General features: G+C 43.0%; 1 protein-coding gene across 1 annotated transcript in view; it reads right to left on the bottom strand.

The window, feature by feature from the left end:
• Nucleotides 1–2,051: 2,051 nt before the first annotated feature.
• The window catches only part of srrm3 (serine/arginine repetitive matrix 3), a 33,018-nt gene continuing 13,467 nt past the window's right edge, over nucleotides 2,052–21,602 (bottom strand). The window contains exons 3-13 of the mRNA XM_053442196.1: nucleotides 18,324–18,425; nucleotides 17,750–17,830; nucleotides 17,143–17,211; nucleotides 14,778–14,813; nucleotides 14,510–14,560; nucleotides 13,788–13,895; nucleotides 12,484–12,646; nucleotides 4,913–5,208; nucleotides 4,551–4,802; nucleotides 4,321–4,446; nucleotides 2,052–2,319 (exon numbers count right to left, since the gene is read on the bottom strand). Of these exons, the coding sequence (XP_053298171.1) occupies nucleotides 2,052–2,319; nucleotides 4,321–4,446; nucleotides 4,551–4,802; nucleotides 4,913–5,208; nucleotides 12,484–12,646; nucleotides 13,788–13,895; nucleotides 14,510–14,560; nucleotides 14,778–14,813; nucleotides 17,143–17,211; nucleotides 17,750–17,830; nucleotides 18,324–18,425 (1,552 nt within the window). The remainder of the gene's footprint in view (nucleotides 2,320–4,320; nucleotides 4,447–4,550; nucleotides 4,803–4,912; nucleotides 5,209–12,483; nucleotides 12,647–13,787; nucleotides 13,896–14,509; nucleotides 14,561–14,777; nucleotides 14,814–17,142; nucleotides 17,212–17,749; nucleotides 17,831–18,323; nucleotides 18,426–21,602) is intronic.

Genomic DNA, 21,602 nt, shown 5'->3' on the forward strand with positions numbered 1-21,602 from the left:
AGAACGTCCGTCCTTCGTCTCAGTAACATTTGTTCAGCCATGTCCATGTTCATGTTCGAGCTCTAAACACTGCGGTCATGGTCTTGAGTTATGTTATAAAAGGAGATCTGATGACATTACATGAAATATGCATACTCCCTTTAAAAAAAACACAATTTTCCTTTTCAGGAACTGGAAGATTCTCATCAGCGCCATCTGTAGGTAAATATACAGCATGCACTGGAGCAGCCGCAGAAGTCAGAGAGGAAAATAATACAAGAGTATCAGTCCTTCTCAATTAGTTTCTGTTTATTGTCAGGTATAATAACTTTTACATTACAAAGAATGGTGTGTAGAACCAAAGGGGGGGGGGGGGGGATGCTATATTGAATAAACAAACAGGTTTGCAGAGTATTATAGTCAGGTTCAGTCACCCTGGGAATGCAACACTGGGTTGAGTGACTCGAGGCTGGACGAATGGTTAGGAAGACTTAAGGTGATCCCTGATTGTTCCGCCACTTTGTTCACCGCACTATCGAAGCTGCAGACAGAGGAGGTCTCTGCTTTGCTAAAGTTATGTACTGTACATATCCTCCTTTTCAAGCTGGAAACCAGGGGACCTTTAAAAAAAAAAAATGGCGTGGCCCATCATACAAGGGATAAGATCGAGGGGTGGCGGGAAAAGTGGAGAAGGAGAGTGGAATGCCCTGTCCAGACAGGGAGATGTTTTGGTTCCGCTTCAGGCCGGTCCCTCGCTTCGAACTGCAGGAAGAGCCGCGATGACTTGCATTAAAATGACGACAGATGAGGGACGCCTTGAGACGGCAGTAACCGCGAGTTTCCACTAGCTAAAATCAGAGCATCGTAAACACACACACGCAGCGAGCCTACGCGCTGCGAGCCTGTTCGTGTTGTTACGTGGGAATACATCCACGGCAATCTCATGGTAGAATTGCTTTACAGCTCACCACTGAATAAGTAAATAAATAAGTTAAATAATAAATAAATAACCCAATAAATAAAACAAATAAATACAGTCGATTGATAAATAGCCGTGGTCAGCGCAAACGTGTGCATGGAGAGTTTTTGCAGACCGTTTCCTGTTCTGTACCGTACAGCAGCCTTAGATGCAGGCTACAGGGAACACACACACGCACATACACACATACGCACACATACAGGATTAGCAGAACGTAATAATTTAAACAGGGAAAAGAGTAAAACTACATAATACACATTGTTGTTTTCCCATCAACCTCTGTATGTGACATGATGGCGAGGTCGGGGGGAGAAACACAGACGACGTCCGCATCTTTGTCTTCTGCTAAGTTTCTCTCCTACGAGCAGCGAGTCTCTCCTGATGCATCATGCTGAACAAACCTCCTCGAACTATGTGAATAATACAGTGCATAGTTTACAAAGCCAGAACTTATATCTATACAGACAAACCTATACAGTAGAATTTCCCTCATAAAAAAGTCCCTTTTTCTTTCCTCCTAATTCAACGGCTTTGTTCTCACTTCTGTTGATCTCTGTGCTTCGCTGAAATTGAAGTCTTTGGGGAGAAAAGTACATGACGAGGGGAAAAAAGTCTGAAATGTAGTCAGTCATTGATGTGTCCTCTTTTTGTCTTCTACTCAGCTCCTATTTTTAGGATATATATATATATATATATATATATATATACTGTATATTTATATGTTATATAGTTCTTCATGAATTCCTTTTGGTTGTTTTATGGTAGAAGAGAAAGAAAGTGCTAACATACAGCAACATTTGATCTTTGGGCTCCACTGAATGAAAGTATGACATGTGATAACCCACTTCCTTGAATATCTTGGATACATGTGTGTGAAGGCGTGAGCAGTGACACCCAATTTCATAGTAATGTGCTCTATCAAAATACAGCTCTGCTCTTTGATCCGGGCTCTGCGTTAGAGGGAGAATGGTCGTGGAGTCTGAGTTGGAGCCCTGGACTGAGCGGCCTGTGCCGGGCGCCTTCGGGGGCTTAATAAAGATACATGATAACTGAACCGGAGCACAGTCACCTCAACAGGACTTTGAGTGTGTGTTCAGAAGCCGGGGCTGTCGTAGCTGCTGCGGCTGTCGTAGCTGTGGTGACTGCGGGAGCGGCTCCTGCTGCGGCTCCAGCTCCTGCTCTTGCTGCGGCTCCGGCTCCAGCTCCTGCTCCGGCTGTGGCTCCGGTTGTGGCTCCGGTTGTGGCTCCTGCTGCGGCTGCAGCTGCTGTAGCTGTGGCTACGGCTGGACCGGGACGGGCTGCTGTCGTTGCTGGACGAGGACGGACTGGGCCGGTAGTACGGGATCGGCCGCTTGCGAGCACTAGGGATAGGGGAGAGGGCGAGGGGATGGAGTGTTAATGCTCACATTCAACAAAGAGGACGAGTTTGATGAGTTAGTGTCCAGTGTGTGTTAAAATACAAACGATGCTGATGTAAAACACACGATGTATTAAGACAAGATTTGATTGTGAGTCAGTGTGGAGGAGGTTATAGAAGTGGTAGACTTTAAGATCAGTGCAGGATCTGAAAGAGAGCAGCTTTGTGGGTTAAAATTAAGTTGTTCACACACACACACACACACACACACACGCACATACAAACACACCGCAGGAAAAAAGCACGTTGTTAGTTTAAGCTTAAACTCAGATTGGCCTGTTAATAGCCACTCTGGAAGTGCTTCCTGTAAGGTAATTAGCTGTTAGCTGCTGAAAGAACCTCTTCCTCTCAGTGGAGGCCAATACCCAGAGAAATCAACAGTCAACAGTGCAGGGAGAGATACGAGCTATCAAGGTGTCCCTGCTGCGAGACAAGGTGGGCTCCACCTTGTCATTTCAGCAGTGTAGTACATAAATCCGCCTTCACTTTTGTTCCTCTATCTGCCATGATAATCCACAGCCGGCTCAATAGGGGGTATCCACTTTAATACACCTTGATAGCATTTTAATCTCTGTGTCCCTGTGTTACATCATTAGTGCATAACCACAGTGGGGTGCAGCATTAGAACCGGTGTGAGTCTCAGTGTGTAGATTTCAGGGTGGTGGCGAAGCAGCAGAGAGGACAGAAAAAAGAGGAGGAGAAGGAGGAGGAGAAGGAGAAGGAGGAGGAGGAGGAGGCTAGGTTTACTCAGGGGAGCTCTGATGGTTTGCTGTTCAGCTTCAGGAGTCAGACTAGAGTCTGTTACCAGGGTAACTAGCCTGCAGCAGCTCGCTCAGCAGCATCCCGTCGTCATGGCGTCGGAACCTTTAGGACTGGAGTGAAAGGGTACACACGTTTCACCCATGTCTGTTTCCACATGTATGACAAGAAGTACAAGAGGTGACATGGAAAACTTTTCAGAGTGATGCAGGAGTTTTCTTCATATGGTCAAATAACGAAATGTCAAGTGCAACAAACCTCGAGGAGCCTTTGTGTGGAAAATATCAAAACCTTTTGTTTACGTGTGGCCACTGATTCAAACAAATTTTCATCAGCAGAGGAAGAAACAAAATTTCTATAGTTAAGTTATGACCTGAACATTTAGTCTCGTGTCTTGAAGCTTTTTATTGCTTTACCTTAATAATGTTAACTCTGTTTATAGAGAGCTTTCAACACAAAGTACAAAGTGCTGTACAATAGAAAACCCCCCAGAAAGAAGTACATATTTGATCATATTAATAGTAATTATCAAATGGTAAACATAATAATAATAATAATAATAATAGTGATAAAATATCTATAGTCTTATTGTGTTGTCTAAATGTAATCATGTAATGGAGCCTTTTATGATTCCAAACATGATATGTTAATATATTAATTAATATCTATGGAAATTGCAGCATTTATACATCAATTAGATATGGAAATAATAAGAACGTTTAAAGGAATAGTTCCACAATTTGGAAAGTTGCTTTCTATTGATGAGAATATTAAAGCTACATCTTAGCTTAGCATAATGACTGGAAATAGAGAGAAGTATCCACAGGTTTGTCTGACAGTGACAAAGTCCTTTTACAAACTCCTCTAAAGCTCACTGACTAACAGGTACGATTCTGTTTGAGTGACTTGTACAAACATCAAACACATTTATTTGGTTCTTGACGTTTTTTTTGTAGTGTGGAGCATAAAATAATGACCTGTGCCCCAGGATGAGAGCAGTGCTGTCAAATTATGGGAAATGATTTAACTGCAGAGCTTGATGTATCAAAGTCATACTTAGTCATACTACTGATAATACAAAGACCTGAAGACAAACGGAGGAGGTGAGCTGTGAATAAATGTTTGTCCAAATGGGAATCTTAATAAACAGAAAAAGCAGGAGGTGGATTCTGGACAGATGTGGTACCTGGTGATCCTGCGAGCCTCCATGAAGCTGGGTGAATCTCTTCTTCTTTTGCGAATGGGGGAGTAGCTGCGTGAGCGGCGGCGAGCTCGGCTGTCAGCGTCGGAGTGGTTAGGACTGTCCCTCTCTCTGCTCGACACACAAATCACCGTCAGGACAACAACAACAACAACAACGCATGACAGCGAAACAAATCTTGGGTATTCAGAAAGGTGAGACGGAGCGAGTCTCACCTGGAGTTGTTCTGTCTGTTGTGTGGGGACTTGGGCTTGCTGGGGCCTCTGTCTCTGGATGCAGAGTGCGAGGACGAGCGCCCACTGCTCCAGGAGCTGCTGCGCTGTCGGAGGTTGGCTTTGCTCCGAGACTCCTCTTTCTTCTTGCCTGACGTGTGTGAGTGTCGTCCTGGAGATGCTGACTGGCTGTGGTGGTGCGCCTGGCCCCGGCTGGAGCGGTGGTGACGCTTGGAAGAGTGGCCGCCTTTTGTCCTAAAGTAATTGGCAAGAAATGTCAAGTACTTCTCTCTCAGCTGGAAAAACTAAAGAAGAACAATGATGTGATAAGAGCCGGAAAGTGAAGGTTTTTCATGAAGACTCACTTTCTTTGGTGCCGAGAACTCCTCCCTCTGTGAGTGTGGTTGTGCTGGGAGTGGGCTGAGTCGCTGCTGTGGGCAGGGGAGTGGGAGCTCTTGTTCTGGCCTCTCTGGCTCCCTCTCCTCCCTGTCGTCTGGGACACGGTGCCCCCCACGGCTGAGGTCCTGCCGTCAACACTCCCAGCTTCTCCTGCCAAGCACATCGGCCCTGCCTGGCTCCTGCCGGGGGCGCTGTGGAGCTTGTGCTCTCTCAGCAGCGTGGACTGGATGCTTGCAGCGCTCGCAGTCAACAGATGGAGTTTCTGTAGAGAAATGATGACCAACAAAAGAAGAAAAAGAAAGAAAAAAAAAAGAAAAAAGACAAAAGAGCATTAGAGTGTTTTCAGGAGGGTGATTGAGTGCTACGGTGCCAAAAGAAGGTAAACATCTAAAAGAAAAAGATCTAGGTTTTCTCCATATGGCTTATAGATAGTCCTCTATGGTGCAGCGCATGCAATACTTGGCATGCAAAACCATAATGAATTGAAGAAATCATAATCGCAAAAACAAACAAAAAAACTAGGAAGAGGAGGAAGAGAGGGAGAAAAATAAAAACAAAACTGTGACCCAAATAAGTTTACGAATAGAGGCAGAGAGTACAGAGCTACAGATTGTGTAGAGTAGAAAAAGAGGACTTCTCCAGTTATTGTAGTAATGGTTAAAGAAATTAAACGAAACAGAAAGAGAAGACAACTTGACAGAACATCACAGAAATGGAAGGAACAAAATAAAGATCACAATTATCGAATCAATTGAATCAGAAAACAAATCATCTGCTACTCAATTTTCTCTTTCTGGATTTTTTTTTTCCTGAAGACAATTGCTGAGATGTGAACAGCGACCCATTTTCTTTGTTTTACTTTTTTTTAAAGGGTTACTCTTGATTATCTCCCTTCTGGTTAACATCCACTTACCAATAAAGTGGTATTCCCTCCTTTAGTAGGTAAGGTATGAAGAAAAGGGAAAAGTGGGGCAACATAAGTGCATCATTAGATTCACAAAATGCAAGAGAAAAAGACACAAAACCCTTCCCTGCCAGTGACTCATGAGACAATGCATGGAAATCAATGGAAAAGAACTCAAAAGCAAAGAGGAGAACCACAATGTGCGGGGAGTCCCGCACACAGAGAGTGAATCCTCCGGGCGCAGTCACCTTCCCTTAACATCACAGAGCAACTGGCTGGCGAGAGTTAAAGGTACTTTCTTTACCTTTTATTCTCTCCGTAGTTTCTACCACAGGGAAGGTGTTACTTTGTTCTGCCTGAGACGTTTGCAGGATGACTACCTGAGCTTTAACTGCCTCGTGGCCTCCTGGATACTAGAAAACTTGACAGTTATCGCAATAGCAAAGGCTTCCACTGATGTAGTTCCAGGGAGTTGACGCTACATAACAATACTACATCAGTGTGTTCGGCTCTTGCTGAGACTTACTTTGGTTTAACCACAGTTTATGGGAATTATCAGATTGTATTTTGGTATTTTCATCATATTTTCGGGGGAGAGTAGGTTGACTAATGTAAGAACCCCCTAGGAGCACTTGGTCAGTTTAACTGCATTGAACCAACAATAAGAATGTGGTTGGATCCTTTGTATGGGAAAAAGCTACTCAATGTCATGAATAGACTGAATTAATTGGTTGATCCAGGGAGGCATTGGTCCCCACTGAAATTTGATTGACCTTTGACGTGCCCCTGCCCTGTCAGTTATCTTAAATTGTCTTAAATAGAATTAGTCGCTTTCACAGTATACAATGTACTTGAGCAAAGAACTTAAAATATATTCAATGCTGTGTGGCTTTGCTTAAAGCTATAGGGCTAACAGTAAACAAGGAATGACTTAAATGTGCACCATACTGAATCAGGACATATAATTGTCCCCCCTGTGTAAAGTGTGGCCCCTGATTTAGAAAAGTCCTAGAGGGAAGCCATTAAATACTGACAGACTAACACAATGTTGATTTAGGTCTTTGCATGAAATTGGTTAATAGTATGAAAAACAGAGTAATGCCAGCCTTATAACTTAAACTGTTGTATCTACTGAGTTGTATATTATATATTACCCTTATTTGAGAACTTCGACAAAAGTAAAACTCGGATCCCTGATTAAGTTTGACTTTAGGCACTGAGACATAATGCACAGTTATATATACTCTGCTCATTCCAAGTAGGTCAGGGAAAAATGGCATGAATCTCCAAAAAGCCCTTCATATGAAACCATAAACAGCTTTGTGATCTAAGAATACAGCAAAAGCACAGCCTGATGCTCGCAGAGAGAAGAGCCGCTCTCCACTAGTGAGAAGACAACTAAGTGGCACAATAAGAAAACACACAACCACTGGTGCTTTTGACAGTTGTTAGAGACAGTCGTGGAAATCAATGTGTAGGAAATCATAGGACGGATGTACTAATTCACCAACAAACAGAGAGATGCTGGACAAACAGGAATGCATTCTACCAAAAACAGAAAGAAAACAATAGAATGGACCTGGAAGATAGAGCGGGATATTGGACTTCAGAATGAAGTGAAGGAGGAAAGAGAAAAACCAGAGCTCTATGTAATCCAATCTTTAAAGAGTCAAATCATAATTGATGGAGTCAAATTAATTTGGATAAAGACCATTGGTAAACAACAGAAAGAGAGAGAGAAAGAGAGAGAGAGAGAGAAACATTGACGTCACTCAGGCTAGGGTGCTTGTCACATTCTCATCTGCATAAAGATCACGTGCGTAGGCAAAGCATTACCTACCTTCCATTTCAATCAGTGACACGTATGCAATATCAACAAAAAAAGGAAAGAAAGAAAAAAAGGAGAAAGGAATGTTCTCCGCAGCGAAATGGGAAAAAGACAATGACCTCTTTTAGTATCAAAGCTACATATTTAGTCCAGAGACTAAAGGAGAACTAAACAAACCAAAAAAGTATAGAGAAATAGAGGGGAGGGAGGAGGAGGGGAAAAAAATCCACATGGAATTGATAATCAAAAGCAAAGGATGAATTTAAAACTACATGATTTGCTCCGTCTTTCTCGCTTGAACAAATGCAGCCATATTTGTATCCAGACAGGGTGGGGATGATTGGGGGTGGGTGGGTAAGCGGGTAGAGTTAATTGTCATATTGGTGGACATCCATGTTGAGAACAGTCACTGAAAGGAGGGAGAAGAAAGAAGGAGGGAGGGAGGGCATGCAGAGCTGGCAGATAATGAAAGACATGTGGGGAAGAAAAATAATGCCAGGACAACGAGAGTGAGACGTGAGTCACACAGGACACAGCTGGACAGGTAAGAGGAGACGGGGGTAGAAGAGTGTTGGAGGAGGGGGTGGGGCAGTCACCGCTAAGACGGACAACTAAAGAGAGTAAACTCATTTGAAAGGGACCCCAGTCTCATTTTGGCCTGGGTCTTCTTCAGCAGCAAAACTTCTCTGTTCGGAACTTTTCAAACACAAGCAAACTTTGTTTTTTCATTGCTCATCAGGACAAACACCGGTGAGCTGAGAGTTCACTTTCAAAATGGCTCGGGTCCCTTTAAAATAACATTCATGTTCATAAATGTGTGAGTTGTCCTGAAGTTATTTTTTTAATCCGTGTATTCGTGTTTCGAGTGTTTGAATACGTCCTTGAATAAAGAGCAAGAGGATGACCAGCCCAACGTGGGACCGTCCCAACAACTGCAGGGGACACGGTCGTAGATGATTCCAAGAGACAAACGTTAAGGAAAGAGTCAGTGCACGGCTCTTCATCAGAGATGGGGAAGTTAAACACACATGAATTCACCAAACAAGACACTTAGAGCTCATCCTTGATGAGATGGTGGATGTCCGGCATATTATTTAAATGTTCTATCTGTGCAATTTCAATGTCATCTATTTCATTCTATTGTTCCTTGTGTTAATACTCTATTTTATATTTATTAATGACCTTTACTGAGTGCGTATTTCACTTCTTGCTGCTGTAATCCGTTACATATCCCAACAATAGGACTTATCTTTTTAACACCTTATTCTTTTGTCTGTATCATTTATAACTTTCCTTAATATTATTTGTGCTTATTTCACATTTATTTTCTGAAACTAACTCACTTCTCGTTTTAAGCTGCTTTTCCTTAGAGAGCTGGAAAAAACTGCTGTAGCCTGAAAACAGTAAACACCAACTGCGACTACAGTTGGGGAGCACTTCACTTTAAACTGGTTGTTTCCCTCCCCCCACTGGCCACAAAGAGTTACAAGGAGCCAGTTCCACAGCTGAAGAAAAACTTGAACTTACTACACAGAGGTAGGATTGGTGTGTCGCCACATTTTACTTTTTGAAGAGAGAAGGCTACAAGGAGAGTGACTGCATCAGAACTACTTGTCTGATGGTTGAACAGCTTTGGAATCGCCCCAGCACCTTTCCAATGCTCTGTAGTGGCAGATGTGCCCGACATATTCTGTGACTTTCAAAACGTTCAATCCGACATGCATCTCATACTGGGATTGGCCAGCTGTGAAGAGGTGAGAGAGTAAGAAAGGTTTGGATTCTCCACACAGCTATTTCTGGCTCTATTCATGTGAACAGCTGGGTGCAATAGATCTAGAATGAATGTCTTTTAGTCTCACTATCTACATATTTTAATAACTATTCCACCTCCACCTATGATTGCTGGATTTTCACTTCGACTTCCAATGTGGCTTTGGAACAGGGATAAAGACGTCTGATATCTGGTGTTGTTGAACAGGAAATTGCAGTTTATAGTGTTTATAACCAACTCTTAACTGGTTAGTTAGGCATATCTTCCCAAGTTCCCCACCTCTGATTAAGAGCACAGAACATCTGCTTCCCAAAGCTTTTCTATGAGAAGCATCCAGGACCATCTCCCCCTGCAGTTGGTGGGACAGTCTCACACAGGACTAGGGGACGACTACAGGCACAGTACACAAACTGAGATGATAGATAGAGAACCAGAGCTGCTGTACAGAAACCACACAACTGCTGCAGTAAAGTCAGACTTCAGTTACATCCAGGATCTGCCTCACAGAGCCATCCTCCTGTGCAAAGGTTTCACTTTGAGGATTATTATGACATGTTTTAGCCTTTGGTGCAGATTAACAAGAGCGTGGCAGCATCACCTTTACGCTCCAAAGATGCTGCTTAGCAAAAAAAAATGTGAGCCAATTAAACGCTCCTCGTTCACTACATCCCGTCTGCACAGCTAGAAAGAGCATGATCTCACAGGCATCCCTTGCCATTCTCCACTGGCCTGAACAGACAGAGTAGGAACGGAAACGTCAGGGACAGAAGATACACCGCCACCTGAGGGCAACATGCACGTCGACATGGTAAAGTCAAGTGGTAGAGAGGAGCATTTGTGTTTGACCCCTGGTGCTTTGGCAGGAGCTGTCGAACGCCTGGAGGAGAAGAGGATCTATCACTGAGCAGAGCGTGTGCTTGAGAAGAAAGACAACTGTATTGACAAAAAGAAACTAATACACGTACCCAGTTAACCTACTTGGTCCAGTTCCAAAGCATTTGAGTGCTTTTTGTGTAAACGAGACAGAAAGATTTGGGGATTTATTCATCGGTAAATACCACTTAAATTGATAAGGAGGGAAAAAAGAAACAGTAATGACAGAGAGAAGAGATCAGATGAGACCTCAGAGACACATGCAAGCTGGATCAGAAAAACAGCAGACACAAGCTGGTTGGAGGGAGAGTGGTGTTCGCAGCCCAGTTAGATGCTTATTCATCAGGAGGAGATCGTTTCACAAGGAGACCTTTTGCTTACGTGACGTCTTTTGTTTCTATAGCAACATAATGGCTGTCATCGGACTGCAGCTCTAATGATCCAGTGATGGTATGGAGGAGCCAGGGGGTCTTCATACCAGCAGAAAGTCATTTAAAACTCATCACAGACAGTGGGTTGTAGATAATCAGAGATTAACACGCACAAACAAGGGGCAGTTCATATATAATTTATGATACCTAAGTCTTCATGAGCATTTTGAGGGGCTGCTGTTTTATTTTCTTGGAGAACTGAACTGTGGCCCATTCCGTAGTAAGGGTCCATTCAGCCACAGCATATGGAGGTGTAAAAATGCCAAAAAGAAAAAATCAATTCAAGAAGTAAAGTGAAATACAGTACACTTTGATACAAACTGCAAGTTCCATTTTAAATGAATATAAGCAGTTTTCTTAATAACAAATATAACTATTGTACAGTCAGTAGTAGTGCCACTGCTGTAGGCCAGCCCACAGGAAGCCGTTTTAATGTTAGCTCCACCCATGGTTGCGCTTCCAAGGTATGTCAAGTATTATGAGTCTAATGAAAACTAATGACGGTGCTTTATATTTAGTACTGAATTTACCCTCCTCCTGATCTAACAGTGTGGGTGACACCTCTCATGGCACTATTCTTCTTCTTCAAGGTACTATATCTCTGTATGTACAACTGTGTTATACTATTTATGAAGCCACACCCACATTTGCCTAGTCCAATCACATCTGAAGAATTTGAATTAAATTCCCCTTATGACTAAAGTTGCCCACATATTCAGTTTCATGTGGGAGTAAATCACATTACTGGCGCTATTTCACTGTGATTTTAATCAATGAAGTTATTTCAGACAAAAAGCTAAACATGTTTACTTATAGCATATACTTTTAAAGCATAAAAGGAAATACCGATCAAATTATGTAATGTCTTTCACTTGATTTCTTGATTAATTTGTTTTCATTTTAAATCTCCCATACACCCCAGAGGAAACAGCTGAGACCTGGTATGGTGAACTGCGTCTTGTTCATAGTCTTATTTTGTAACAGTTCATTTTGTCAGACTTGGATCAAGACAGCAAGTATTTTGACGAGTGAAGAATGAATTTCAGATTGTTATAACTTACAGCACTATCAGGCTTCTGGCTGATTATGATTCTGTCCGCAGAAGTTTTTCCTGATAGACAAATTTTCTGTTATTTTTCTTCACATGAGTTCCGAAGCTGTCATACCTGCTCTTAGCTCGACTTGTTTGTGTTTGGGTTATGCTGCAGCATGTACCCACTTGTGAGAAACAATAATTGTTTTGCTCGTTCATTTGGAAACACTGTGTGCCAGTGTGGCTCATACTTCAATCCGAGGTGTGGTATGCTAATGCTGTGCACTGACTCGGAGCGTGTGTGCTGCACAGAAATACTAGAACCTCGGTTGTCTTTGCTCCCTCAGTCTGTTAGCGATAAACAGCGAGAACAAACAAAAAAACAAGATGGCAGAGGAGTCAAAGAGAGCCAGAAACAAAGCAGCAGCAGCGGCAACTTTTACACAGGACACACGTGTCTTTAACATGTCAATATTAATGATATTATTACGAAAAAACTCTCCTCGGAATAACTGAAGAAAGAACAAGATCAAATCTTTCAGTATCGAAGAAGAGTAGAGTTCATGTCAACCAACACAAAAGAGGAAGATAAAAATGTATTTGTAAAGACTGTGTTAGATACCGTTGAAGTTGGGTGGGGGGATGGGGTGGGGAGGGGGAGTGGGGGTGTGGGAGCAGAATAGAGGAGATTACATACATCGTGCCCTTTCTCGCCCTCGCCGTGGTTGAGTCTGCTGGCCTTGCCGTTGCGGCTCCGCTGGGCGTGGTCCCCGTTGTGCCACGTGGCCGGACTGTTGGGGCCCGGGGACAGCGCGGGGCCGGACGCCTTCGGCCCGTCGGTCTTGTGCTTGGAGTTCAGTCTGGAGGAGCAGAGCCAGACAGCGACACAAGAGATCAAACACAAGCATCCGACAGCCTGAGGCACGACGCTGAGAGGCAGTGTTTTGTTTCTAAGATGAACCTTAATGTTTAGGACCTTTGCTTTAAATCTGGATTTTCATTTGCTGTTATGTGAAACTGGAGTAATGATAAAGCTAATCAATGTTTTTCTGTCACTTTTTATTAGTGTTGAAAAGGTCTTTATTTTGTTTTATTACATTTATTGTATTTGAATGACTTTTATTTCAATTTTTTTCTTCTATTGTTTTCATTTTCAATCTTCCATGATGTTTGTATGTAGACATTGTTGAGTTCAATGTTCAATTGACCGTTTTCAGAAATGAACTACGCAGAATGTCCACAATTGGGTCCAAATTTCTTCTGTAGTTTACCTTTAACATATAAAGAACAGAGCAGAGGATTCTCTTCTGACAGGAGAATGTACGGATCCTCCGACTCTGACATTTCTATTCTCTCGTGCAGTCTCTTCAGACAATCTCCTGCAGTTAAACGGAGGAGCTGTAATTCGTTGGATATCTGAAAGCAGCTCTGGTGTCACATTTGTGAGTAAATTGTGATTTATTGATCAATAGGGCCAAGTGCTAAAAGAGAAGTTTGGGGGAATATTTCTTTCTTCTTCTTCTTTTTCTTCTTTATTAAAAAATGATGAAATGTACTTTCTCCTGACACAGAGATTCTCTGATTGAAGAGAGCTGCAGAGGTCTCTTAAGCAGGTTCGAGAGTAGTCGACTGCAGACTTAGGAAGAGAGGACGCACCTTCTAAAACATGATTTTAAGAATGACTGTACAAAATGCCATGTTTGAAGAGTTTCTCGTGAGGTCACAGTGACCTTGACCTTTGACCTATTGCCACCAAATTCTAATCAGTAAATTATGTGTTTTTTTCCCCATGTGCGTGCAGAGTGAGACATCACATCCATTTAAGACCCGCTGAGGAGCCCCATTTGTATCCTAATCTGTCCCCTGAGAGCAAATGAGAGAGAGAGCGTGACTGACAGTCACCATGGCAACCGCTCGACAGCCAGTACAGCAATATCAGTGTGTGAATAAAAAAGTGAAATGCATGTGTGAATGTGTGTGTGTGTGTGCTGAGCAGTGTACCTGGAGGGAGATTTGGAGGTGCTGCGAGTGGAGGACAGGGAGGCGCTACGGGAGCTGCAGCAGCTGCCTTGACGCTGTGAACTCCTACTGGGGGTCTCACCGGGGGACCTGATGGATGACAACAAACGGACAAACACACCACACCCACACACACACACACAAGCATACATATACGTACACAGTCATGTGCATGTATGTATGCATATATCACAGGGAAACACAAATGCCACAGCGAGCTCAGTAGTCAATCTACCGTTATGTAAAACAGTTCATGCACTGCCACACACTTTTCAATATATATTCTAATTAAGACAGGGTGTACTGTATTGCATTGTAATGGTGTTGAATTCACACATAACGCTGAGGAGATGCTCTCCGCGCTTTGGACGTGTTAACATTCTCTGTGAGTCTGAGCCTGAGATAATGACTGTAAAATACCAATATAAATGTATGAGACTGGATGTGATTCCTATTGTAGCCATTGTTGAGGACTGAGATGCCGGTTCTCTGTTTGTTTTACTGTGTGCAGAGGACCAACTGTGCTTAAATTATTCTTACACAATTCTTACTCTGGCACAGTGTGTTTGCACAGAGCATCACATTTTACAGAGAATGAATATGAAGCTTTGTTTAACTGAATAAAGCAGAAACACTGTGGGTTTTTCCTGCCGGCTCGACATTAACATGTAAATGGCATTAGAGGGATTTGATGTGGGTCTCACCTCTTTTTCTGTTTATTCTTGTCTTTGTGTTTGTTCTTTGGGCTGCCCGATCTGAAACGAATGTCATGTGTAAGATAATGAAGCTGTGTACATAAAACAATGGAAAATCCCTTCGTTAAATAAGGACACAACTCACAGTACTTGCCCATACGGCCAGAAATTGCAACGGCACACACAAACACACACACCTTACAAAAACTAATTTGCCTCGATGCTCACTGTCATGAACACAGCTGTTAACGGTGCTGTTTTCATCTCTCATACACACCTGTATCTCCGCTTATTCCTGGAGCCAGATGCAGATCTACACAAACAAAAACACCACAGTCATTATAATGATGGTATCATGACAGCTACAGCGATACACATTGTGCTACGACTGTGGGCCTGTTTCAAGAAGCAGCTGCACAGAGCAATCTGAACGTTCCCAGGTTTATCTTTTCCTGCGAAAAGGTCCATTTACTGTACATCAGTGCACGTTCCAGAGCAGAGAGCAGCCATGTACGGCGCCCGGGGAGCAGATGTTGGGGGAGTAAGGTGCCTTGCTCAGGGGCACTAGACAGGGTAGGGAGAATCCTCTTGGATTTTTGGACAGATCAATCCAGGTTCGTCTTTTTGTTGTTTCTCCGTGGAGTCGAACCAGAGACGAACCAGAGACCTTTTCTGCCCATAGTCCAAGTTTCTGCCACTAGTCCACCGCCTCTAGTTGCTGAAGTGTCAAAACCAGGCTCTGTCGCAAGGATTTATAATATAACATTATGTATTTGTATGTGCCAACTAATCAATGGAATATTTCAGCATATATTTCTGCACCTTCAATCATGTGCATGTGAGCTCCCTCCTTGCAAATCAATCTGAATCACATGCATGCAGCTCTGTATGTCTCCAGGTGGTTCTCACAGCAGGTTTTCAGTCGGTATACCACAGGTGTTGAATGTCACATTTAGATTCGGCGTAAACTCCTGTGGCAGATTCCCTTTCACCGCACGTCAAGCCTAATGGGGGGGACGCTGGCTACTCGTCCGTCCTCAGTGACTGACACGTCACCTCTGTATCACTTTCACCCTCATTGCAGTTGCCATGGTGATTAGTCGGACCGGTCTGCGAGAGTTGTGTCTGTTTTCCTGAAGAGCCCTACATCTCCCCTGCTGTGTGGCACAACTACAGAGTGCAGCGTGGAGTGGGAGGGAGCGGCGGCTCAAAGACGTGTTGATTCAGTGCGAGGGGAGCAATAAAGCTGTCACGCTAATGTGTGTGACTGATATGTGACTCGGGGCTGTGGCCCCGGTAGCTGCCCATGTTTCCCCACTGGAGGGAATCCCAGGGGGACAACTGTGCAAGAGGTGATGTTTTGGAAGACAGATTATTCTCTTCATCTCTCGCACGTTCCTTCTTCTAGTACAAGGACATGGATACTACACGGGAGGCAAATACGTTCCTTATGGTTGAGCCCAAACTGGAGCTATGGTTGCAATGAGCTATTATTCTACAAAGAATCAGCAGCATGAATGTAAGCAGTGTACTCTCCCTTCCTAATGTCCACTTTAAAAAGGAGCATCAAATGAGTCTGTCTCCGGGGAGGAACCCTGCCTGCCCCCCTCTGCCTCACCTATGCATTATTCATATGAAAAACAGTACCTGCAATGCAGGGCAGCTGTGGTGCGTGGCTGGCAGTGGGCTGTGGGGGTAAGGGGGCTGAGGATGTGCGTGGATGGATGAGAGGTGGGAAAACAAGAGCAGGGCAGCGCAGTGATGCTCAGCAATTTGGTGAGAGGCTAATTTTTCTTGTGTTGTGCCCCCCCATACAGGCTGGGTTATTAGAGCAACACATTTTAGCCCCACTCCCCCCGAGTCAGGCGGAGAGCGGGAGAAACGAGGAGGACGGAAAGCTACAATTGCTTATTGTCGTTACGATATCCCAGGGCGCCGCGTAGGTAACTGCTGATGAGCTCTCTCTCTCTTTTCCTATCTCCTCCTCCCCTTTATCTCTTTTCTTATTGTCTTTGTAACTCCCTATTCCCTGCTTCCTTGCTTCCATTGTCTCCCCTTAAATTTTCTGTCTTTCCTCCTTTCACTGTTCTCTTCCTCAAGACCTCTTTTTCCTCTATATCTTTCTTCCTTTCATTTCTTCCCTTATCTGTGGAATTTTGTATTTCTTCCATTTTATCTTTCTTCCTTTTCTTCTCCTATATGTCTTTCTTTTGTGATATCATTCTTCACTTTATTCCTTTTAAAATTCGTCCACATTCCCTACCCTTTCCTCCATTGTCTTTCCTCTTTCTGCTTCCTGTATTTCCTTCTTTCATGCTGTCATTCTTCACTTCCTTCATTTACTTATTCCCTTTCTTTTTCTTCCACTTATTGCACCAAAGAGGCACACAAGCACAAATACAGGAGAATAATCTAATGAGTGTAGTAAAGAAGGTAGCCCATTCAAATAAATAAATAAATAAAATAAACATAAACAATATAGGAATATGGCAACGTTTTTACTCTATGATTGGTTTATGATAAGTGACATATCACATGTGTAACGTGTCTGAACACCCGTCACTGTGAGGGCAACTCTTGACATACCCTTGTGATGACATGACAAACACACACACACACACACACGCACACACAGTATTCACCTGTCTCGTTTGTGTTTCTTCCCACTCTTTTTCTTCTTCTCTCTGCGCGTGGGTGAGGAGCTGCCAAACCTATTGAGGGAGAGAGGAAACATTTTTCACATGTGCCTCGTTGACAGAATGAGCCTCAGATTGCTGCTAAATTCCGGCGGTTCACTTATCAGTCATTACACTACACCTCGGGGGGGATCATCGTTAGGGAAAGTGTCATCCCTTCCCACAGAGGCACGGCTAATTTTTCTCACAGAGGCGCTCTTTGTCCCTGGCTCTATTCACCCCTCTGCCTGCCTCCTCCGTTTATTGTCTTCTCCTCACTGTTGATGCACTCCTCTCTCTTTCACTCTCACTCCATATTATTTTACTGACCTTGTCAAAAGAAGATAGAAGATAACACTAAGCTTTCCCCATCACTCACTACAGATCCCCCCCCCCCCCCCCCCCCCATCACCACAACTGCAGTATCTGATGGTGTGTTTGCGATATTCACACCAAAATAATTGGAACCCACCACCTCACAAAATCCCTGTGTAATTACCCTACCAATGGGGCACATAATAAACAGAAAAAGGGGCTAAATTGAACAATCCTCATTAAAAGCTGGTCCACTCACCTGCTTCTTCTGCGGCCAGATTTCTTCTTCTTCCTCTTCTTTGGACGAGGGGATGGAGAGCTGCTTGATTTCCTCTTCACTCTGAGTTGGCCACAGGAATCCAGGGCGAGAGGGAGAGTGCGTGATTGAGATTATAAATAATTGTTGTAATGTGGTCATTGATTACAGTTATGATTATAGTTATTTGCTGCTGAGGCAATAACAAGGGTACATTTCCTCATTCCCTCCTACAACACACAACAATCACGCAATATGTCTTGCAATGGAAACAGGAAATCGCTTCGAGGAGATTACACTTGTCTGTGAGGTGGCACATCCAGACAGAACGATCTAAATGACTCCATGCATTCAAACATAAATAACAACGGCTCTTTATCCATGTGCGGGCAGGAGCTTTGCTAGCGGATCTGAGGAGTATTCCGTTTGTCCTGATATCAGTTTTATGGTTATGGATATGATCAAAGACATCCCCCAGAATCCACTTGAGGAAGACTATAGTTGGCTGATTCATTTCATCACTTCTCAGGTCAGAGGTGGTCGACACAACAAGCGGGTGTTTAACCGTGTGCTTTACCTGCTGTCACTGTGGTATTCATGGTCATTGTCCCCGTCTTCATAGCCGGCCAACTGAGGGTCCTCTTCATACTCGTCAGGCTGATAGTGGAGGTGGTTGACCCTGAAAAGACAAGAGTAAAGAGTTGAGTATGATGAAGGCGGAGAGTATGTGGGTTATACAAGAGGAGTAAAAGTACCTATATGAATTAAAATGTAAAGATATGCTAATATTTGATGATTAGCACGAGATACAAAATATGGCTGAGTAAGTGGCGGATCTAGTATTTTTTTTTTAAAACAACAATTTACACAGAGGGGCCAATTACATGTCCAACATCCATGAACAGCTCCTGATTCATTAGGGTGCACATTTATGGCTTTCCTTGTTTACTGGTAGCTTTGAGCAAGACACGCATCATTGGATATGTTTCGAAGATGGTTCCTTGTTCAAGCACATTGTGTACTTCAAAAAAAAGAATTTTCATATGTGCTGAGGCTGATGAGATGGAAATAGGGGAATAGTTATGGAGGCATTTGATAATGAACCAAAAGTCAGCGCATCACCAGAGTTCAATTACTGTAGGTTTCATTGTGAGGGAGGCATAAACATCTCCACTAAACACTAATTAATCCAAAAGTTGTTGCAGCATTTCAATGAGAAATATAAAAGTTAACTTGCTGGAGCTACAGAAATACTACAGAAATCTATTAATCCTATATAAATATATCTATATCTATATCTTTATATCTAAGATACTAGATTGAATGACAGGGCCATTCAGAAAGGCAAGCTGCTAGTGTGGTTAATAATCATACATTCTACCAACTAATATGGTAGCAAAACTTTTAAATAAATCTATTTGTTATTTTATTAATCATTATTAAAAATATATTTTCCTAAAAATTCATCAGAGCAAATGTAGACTTTGATGTCAGACTATCCATTTGAGATGATTGTTATATATCATCAAAAGTGCTTATTAGATCTAACACAACTATGGACTTGTCATGTTTGCAGGATGGTAACAGAGGCTGATGGGGGGGGGGGGGGGGGGGGGATGGTTGAGCAGTGGATTCTGTGCGGTTTCTGATGTGCACAGTCTGTTTTCTGGGCCCAGAACAAACACATTATTTTTAAAATATGAGACTGACACAGTTTTTTTATTCATCACTCGTGCACTAAACTTTTTTTATTACTTTGATTTGTAATCTTTCCTCACCACAGCTGTGAGTGACAATATCATGATTTCTCACAGGCTGACTGCTTGTGGGACTCATATCTTCTCGCTTGTTTGCCATACATAGTTTATTGTATATACAGACAGATGGCAGCCGCCTCCTACCTAATCCTCACTGCCCCACTGCCCCCTTCCCTCCTATGTGGCCTCCTCTGATCCAAATCTGACCTTGTTGGCTTAAAAAAAAAATCATCACTTATTATTAATTCTCATGCAGTCGCATCTCTCTGACCTTCACAGGTCCCAGTGTTGTTATAACGCTCAGCAGGCCAGGCTGTGGGTTTGTGGTACTGTTTTTTTCCCTCTTTTAAAAGTAAAAGATAATGCATCTCGGGTTAAGAGATCAAACACATAATGGAACACTATCAGATCAGGATAAAGAGGAAAAAAGACTAAATAAATGGTGCAAAGTATCTGGAGGGACAGAGTGCAGTGGACCTGAACAGGCCGAACGCGGTTTGTCTGGAGGAGACCAGGAAACAGAAACAGAGCCTTTAATTGGCCGAGCACCACTGGGCACAGCAGGGAAGACAAGCACCAGCTAAATAAGCTCAGTTCACAATGCCTTTCTGCACACAAACGCAGAGGGATGTTAGTTCATGACACACACACACACACACACACACACACACACACACACACACACACACACACACACACACACACACACACACACACACACACACACACACACACACACACACACACATACTACAATGCTCTCTCTAGTGAATAAACTTGCATTGTTTACATTTCAACTTCAGCAACAAAAACAAAAAACAACTTAGAATTGAGGAGGGAAGTAAACAAATGTAGGTGCTGTGGTTGTGGCAGAGTTCACATAAAAGTACAAAGAGTTAACATTTTTAAACATAACAGTGAATGCCAGTGATCTTTGTAGTGAAGATGTATGTAGAATATTTATCTATGACATACAACAATATCAAGTAAAGCTGAGAAGTGACGGCTGTTTTAATAATTCAGCACTTTATAATGCATTTCTAAAGCTTTGTATTCATTAGACTATCATTTAATTGGAATCATTCATGATATGGTGCTATATTCTATATTGTAAAATACCAGTGATGGCATTGACGTGCTTTATTTAGTATTTATTTGTAATGGCTGTCAAATTCTTAAGAGGGGGAGATATTTACATTGACAACATGTGTTCTATTTACATTTGAATTTGGCCTTTAAAAACAAAAAGGTTTTCTTTAGCGGACATTTAGGATTTTGGCTAAGTCCCTGCAGGGCCGGGAATTAAGTGCACTGCCAAAAAGAGTAATTAACAACAACTGAAACTATCTAGTGGTGCCCATGCTTAGTCATTAGTGATAAATTAACTAATTCCCCATCCTGTCTCTAATCTCTTAAATGATGCCACGCTCCAATATGTTGGAGACATCTGTCCAGCCTGCTAGTGACCAAGACAGCATGGATGTGGGTTAGAAGAGCGAGTGTCCCTGTGCTTAATGTCCCCCTGGTGAGGTAAGAGGCTCCCTAATTCAGCCACTGTCCCTGGGACCTGGCAGTGATGGACTGTGGCCAAGGCCCTCCTCGGGGCTGGGGAGCAAAGTGCTGCAGCTCATTCCTATCCCCACTCAGACAGCCACTCTGAGGACCTGGATATATTTCTATTACTGCAGAGTTATAGTTTGTTATTCCGGGGGGAGGTAGGTGGGGGTGGGATTGATTATTCCTCAGTAGGAGGGTGGAGACAAATCTAGTCAGTGTTTTGTGATGGTCATATTAAGAAGAAGGATTGACAGGGCTGGGAGTTGAAGCTGAGGCCATCAATTCCGTGATCATTGGGGAAAAAACCTTGTTGTCCTGTATACACCCAGATTTAATATCTGCACTACAGCAGATCCATTTCTATTGATAATGACCAAGGTTGGTCTCAGGCATTTCATCAGATATTGAATGACTATGTAAAGCCCAGGGTCAGCTCCTCAATGCCCTCCTGCTCCGATTGGACAGCCTTGGTGTGTAAGCCTGAATAACTCTGAGAGGCTTTACACACTGCGCTCCTTCCCCCGCTCTATGCTCCCATCCAT

This window comes from Pleuronectes platessa, chromosome 15 (assembly GCF_947347685.1).
Source record: "Pleuronectes platessa chromosome 15, fPlePla1.1, whole genome shotgun sequence".
NCBI classification, from domain to species: Eukaryota; Metazoa; Chordata; class Actinopteri; order Pleuronectiformes; family Pleuronectidae; genus Pleuronectes; species Pleuronectes platessa.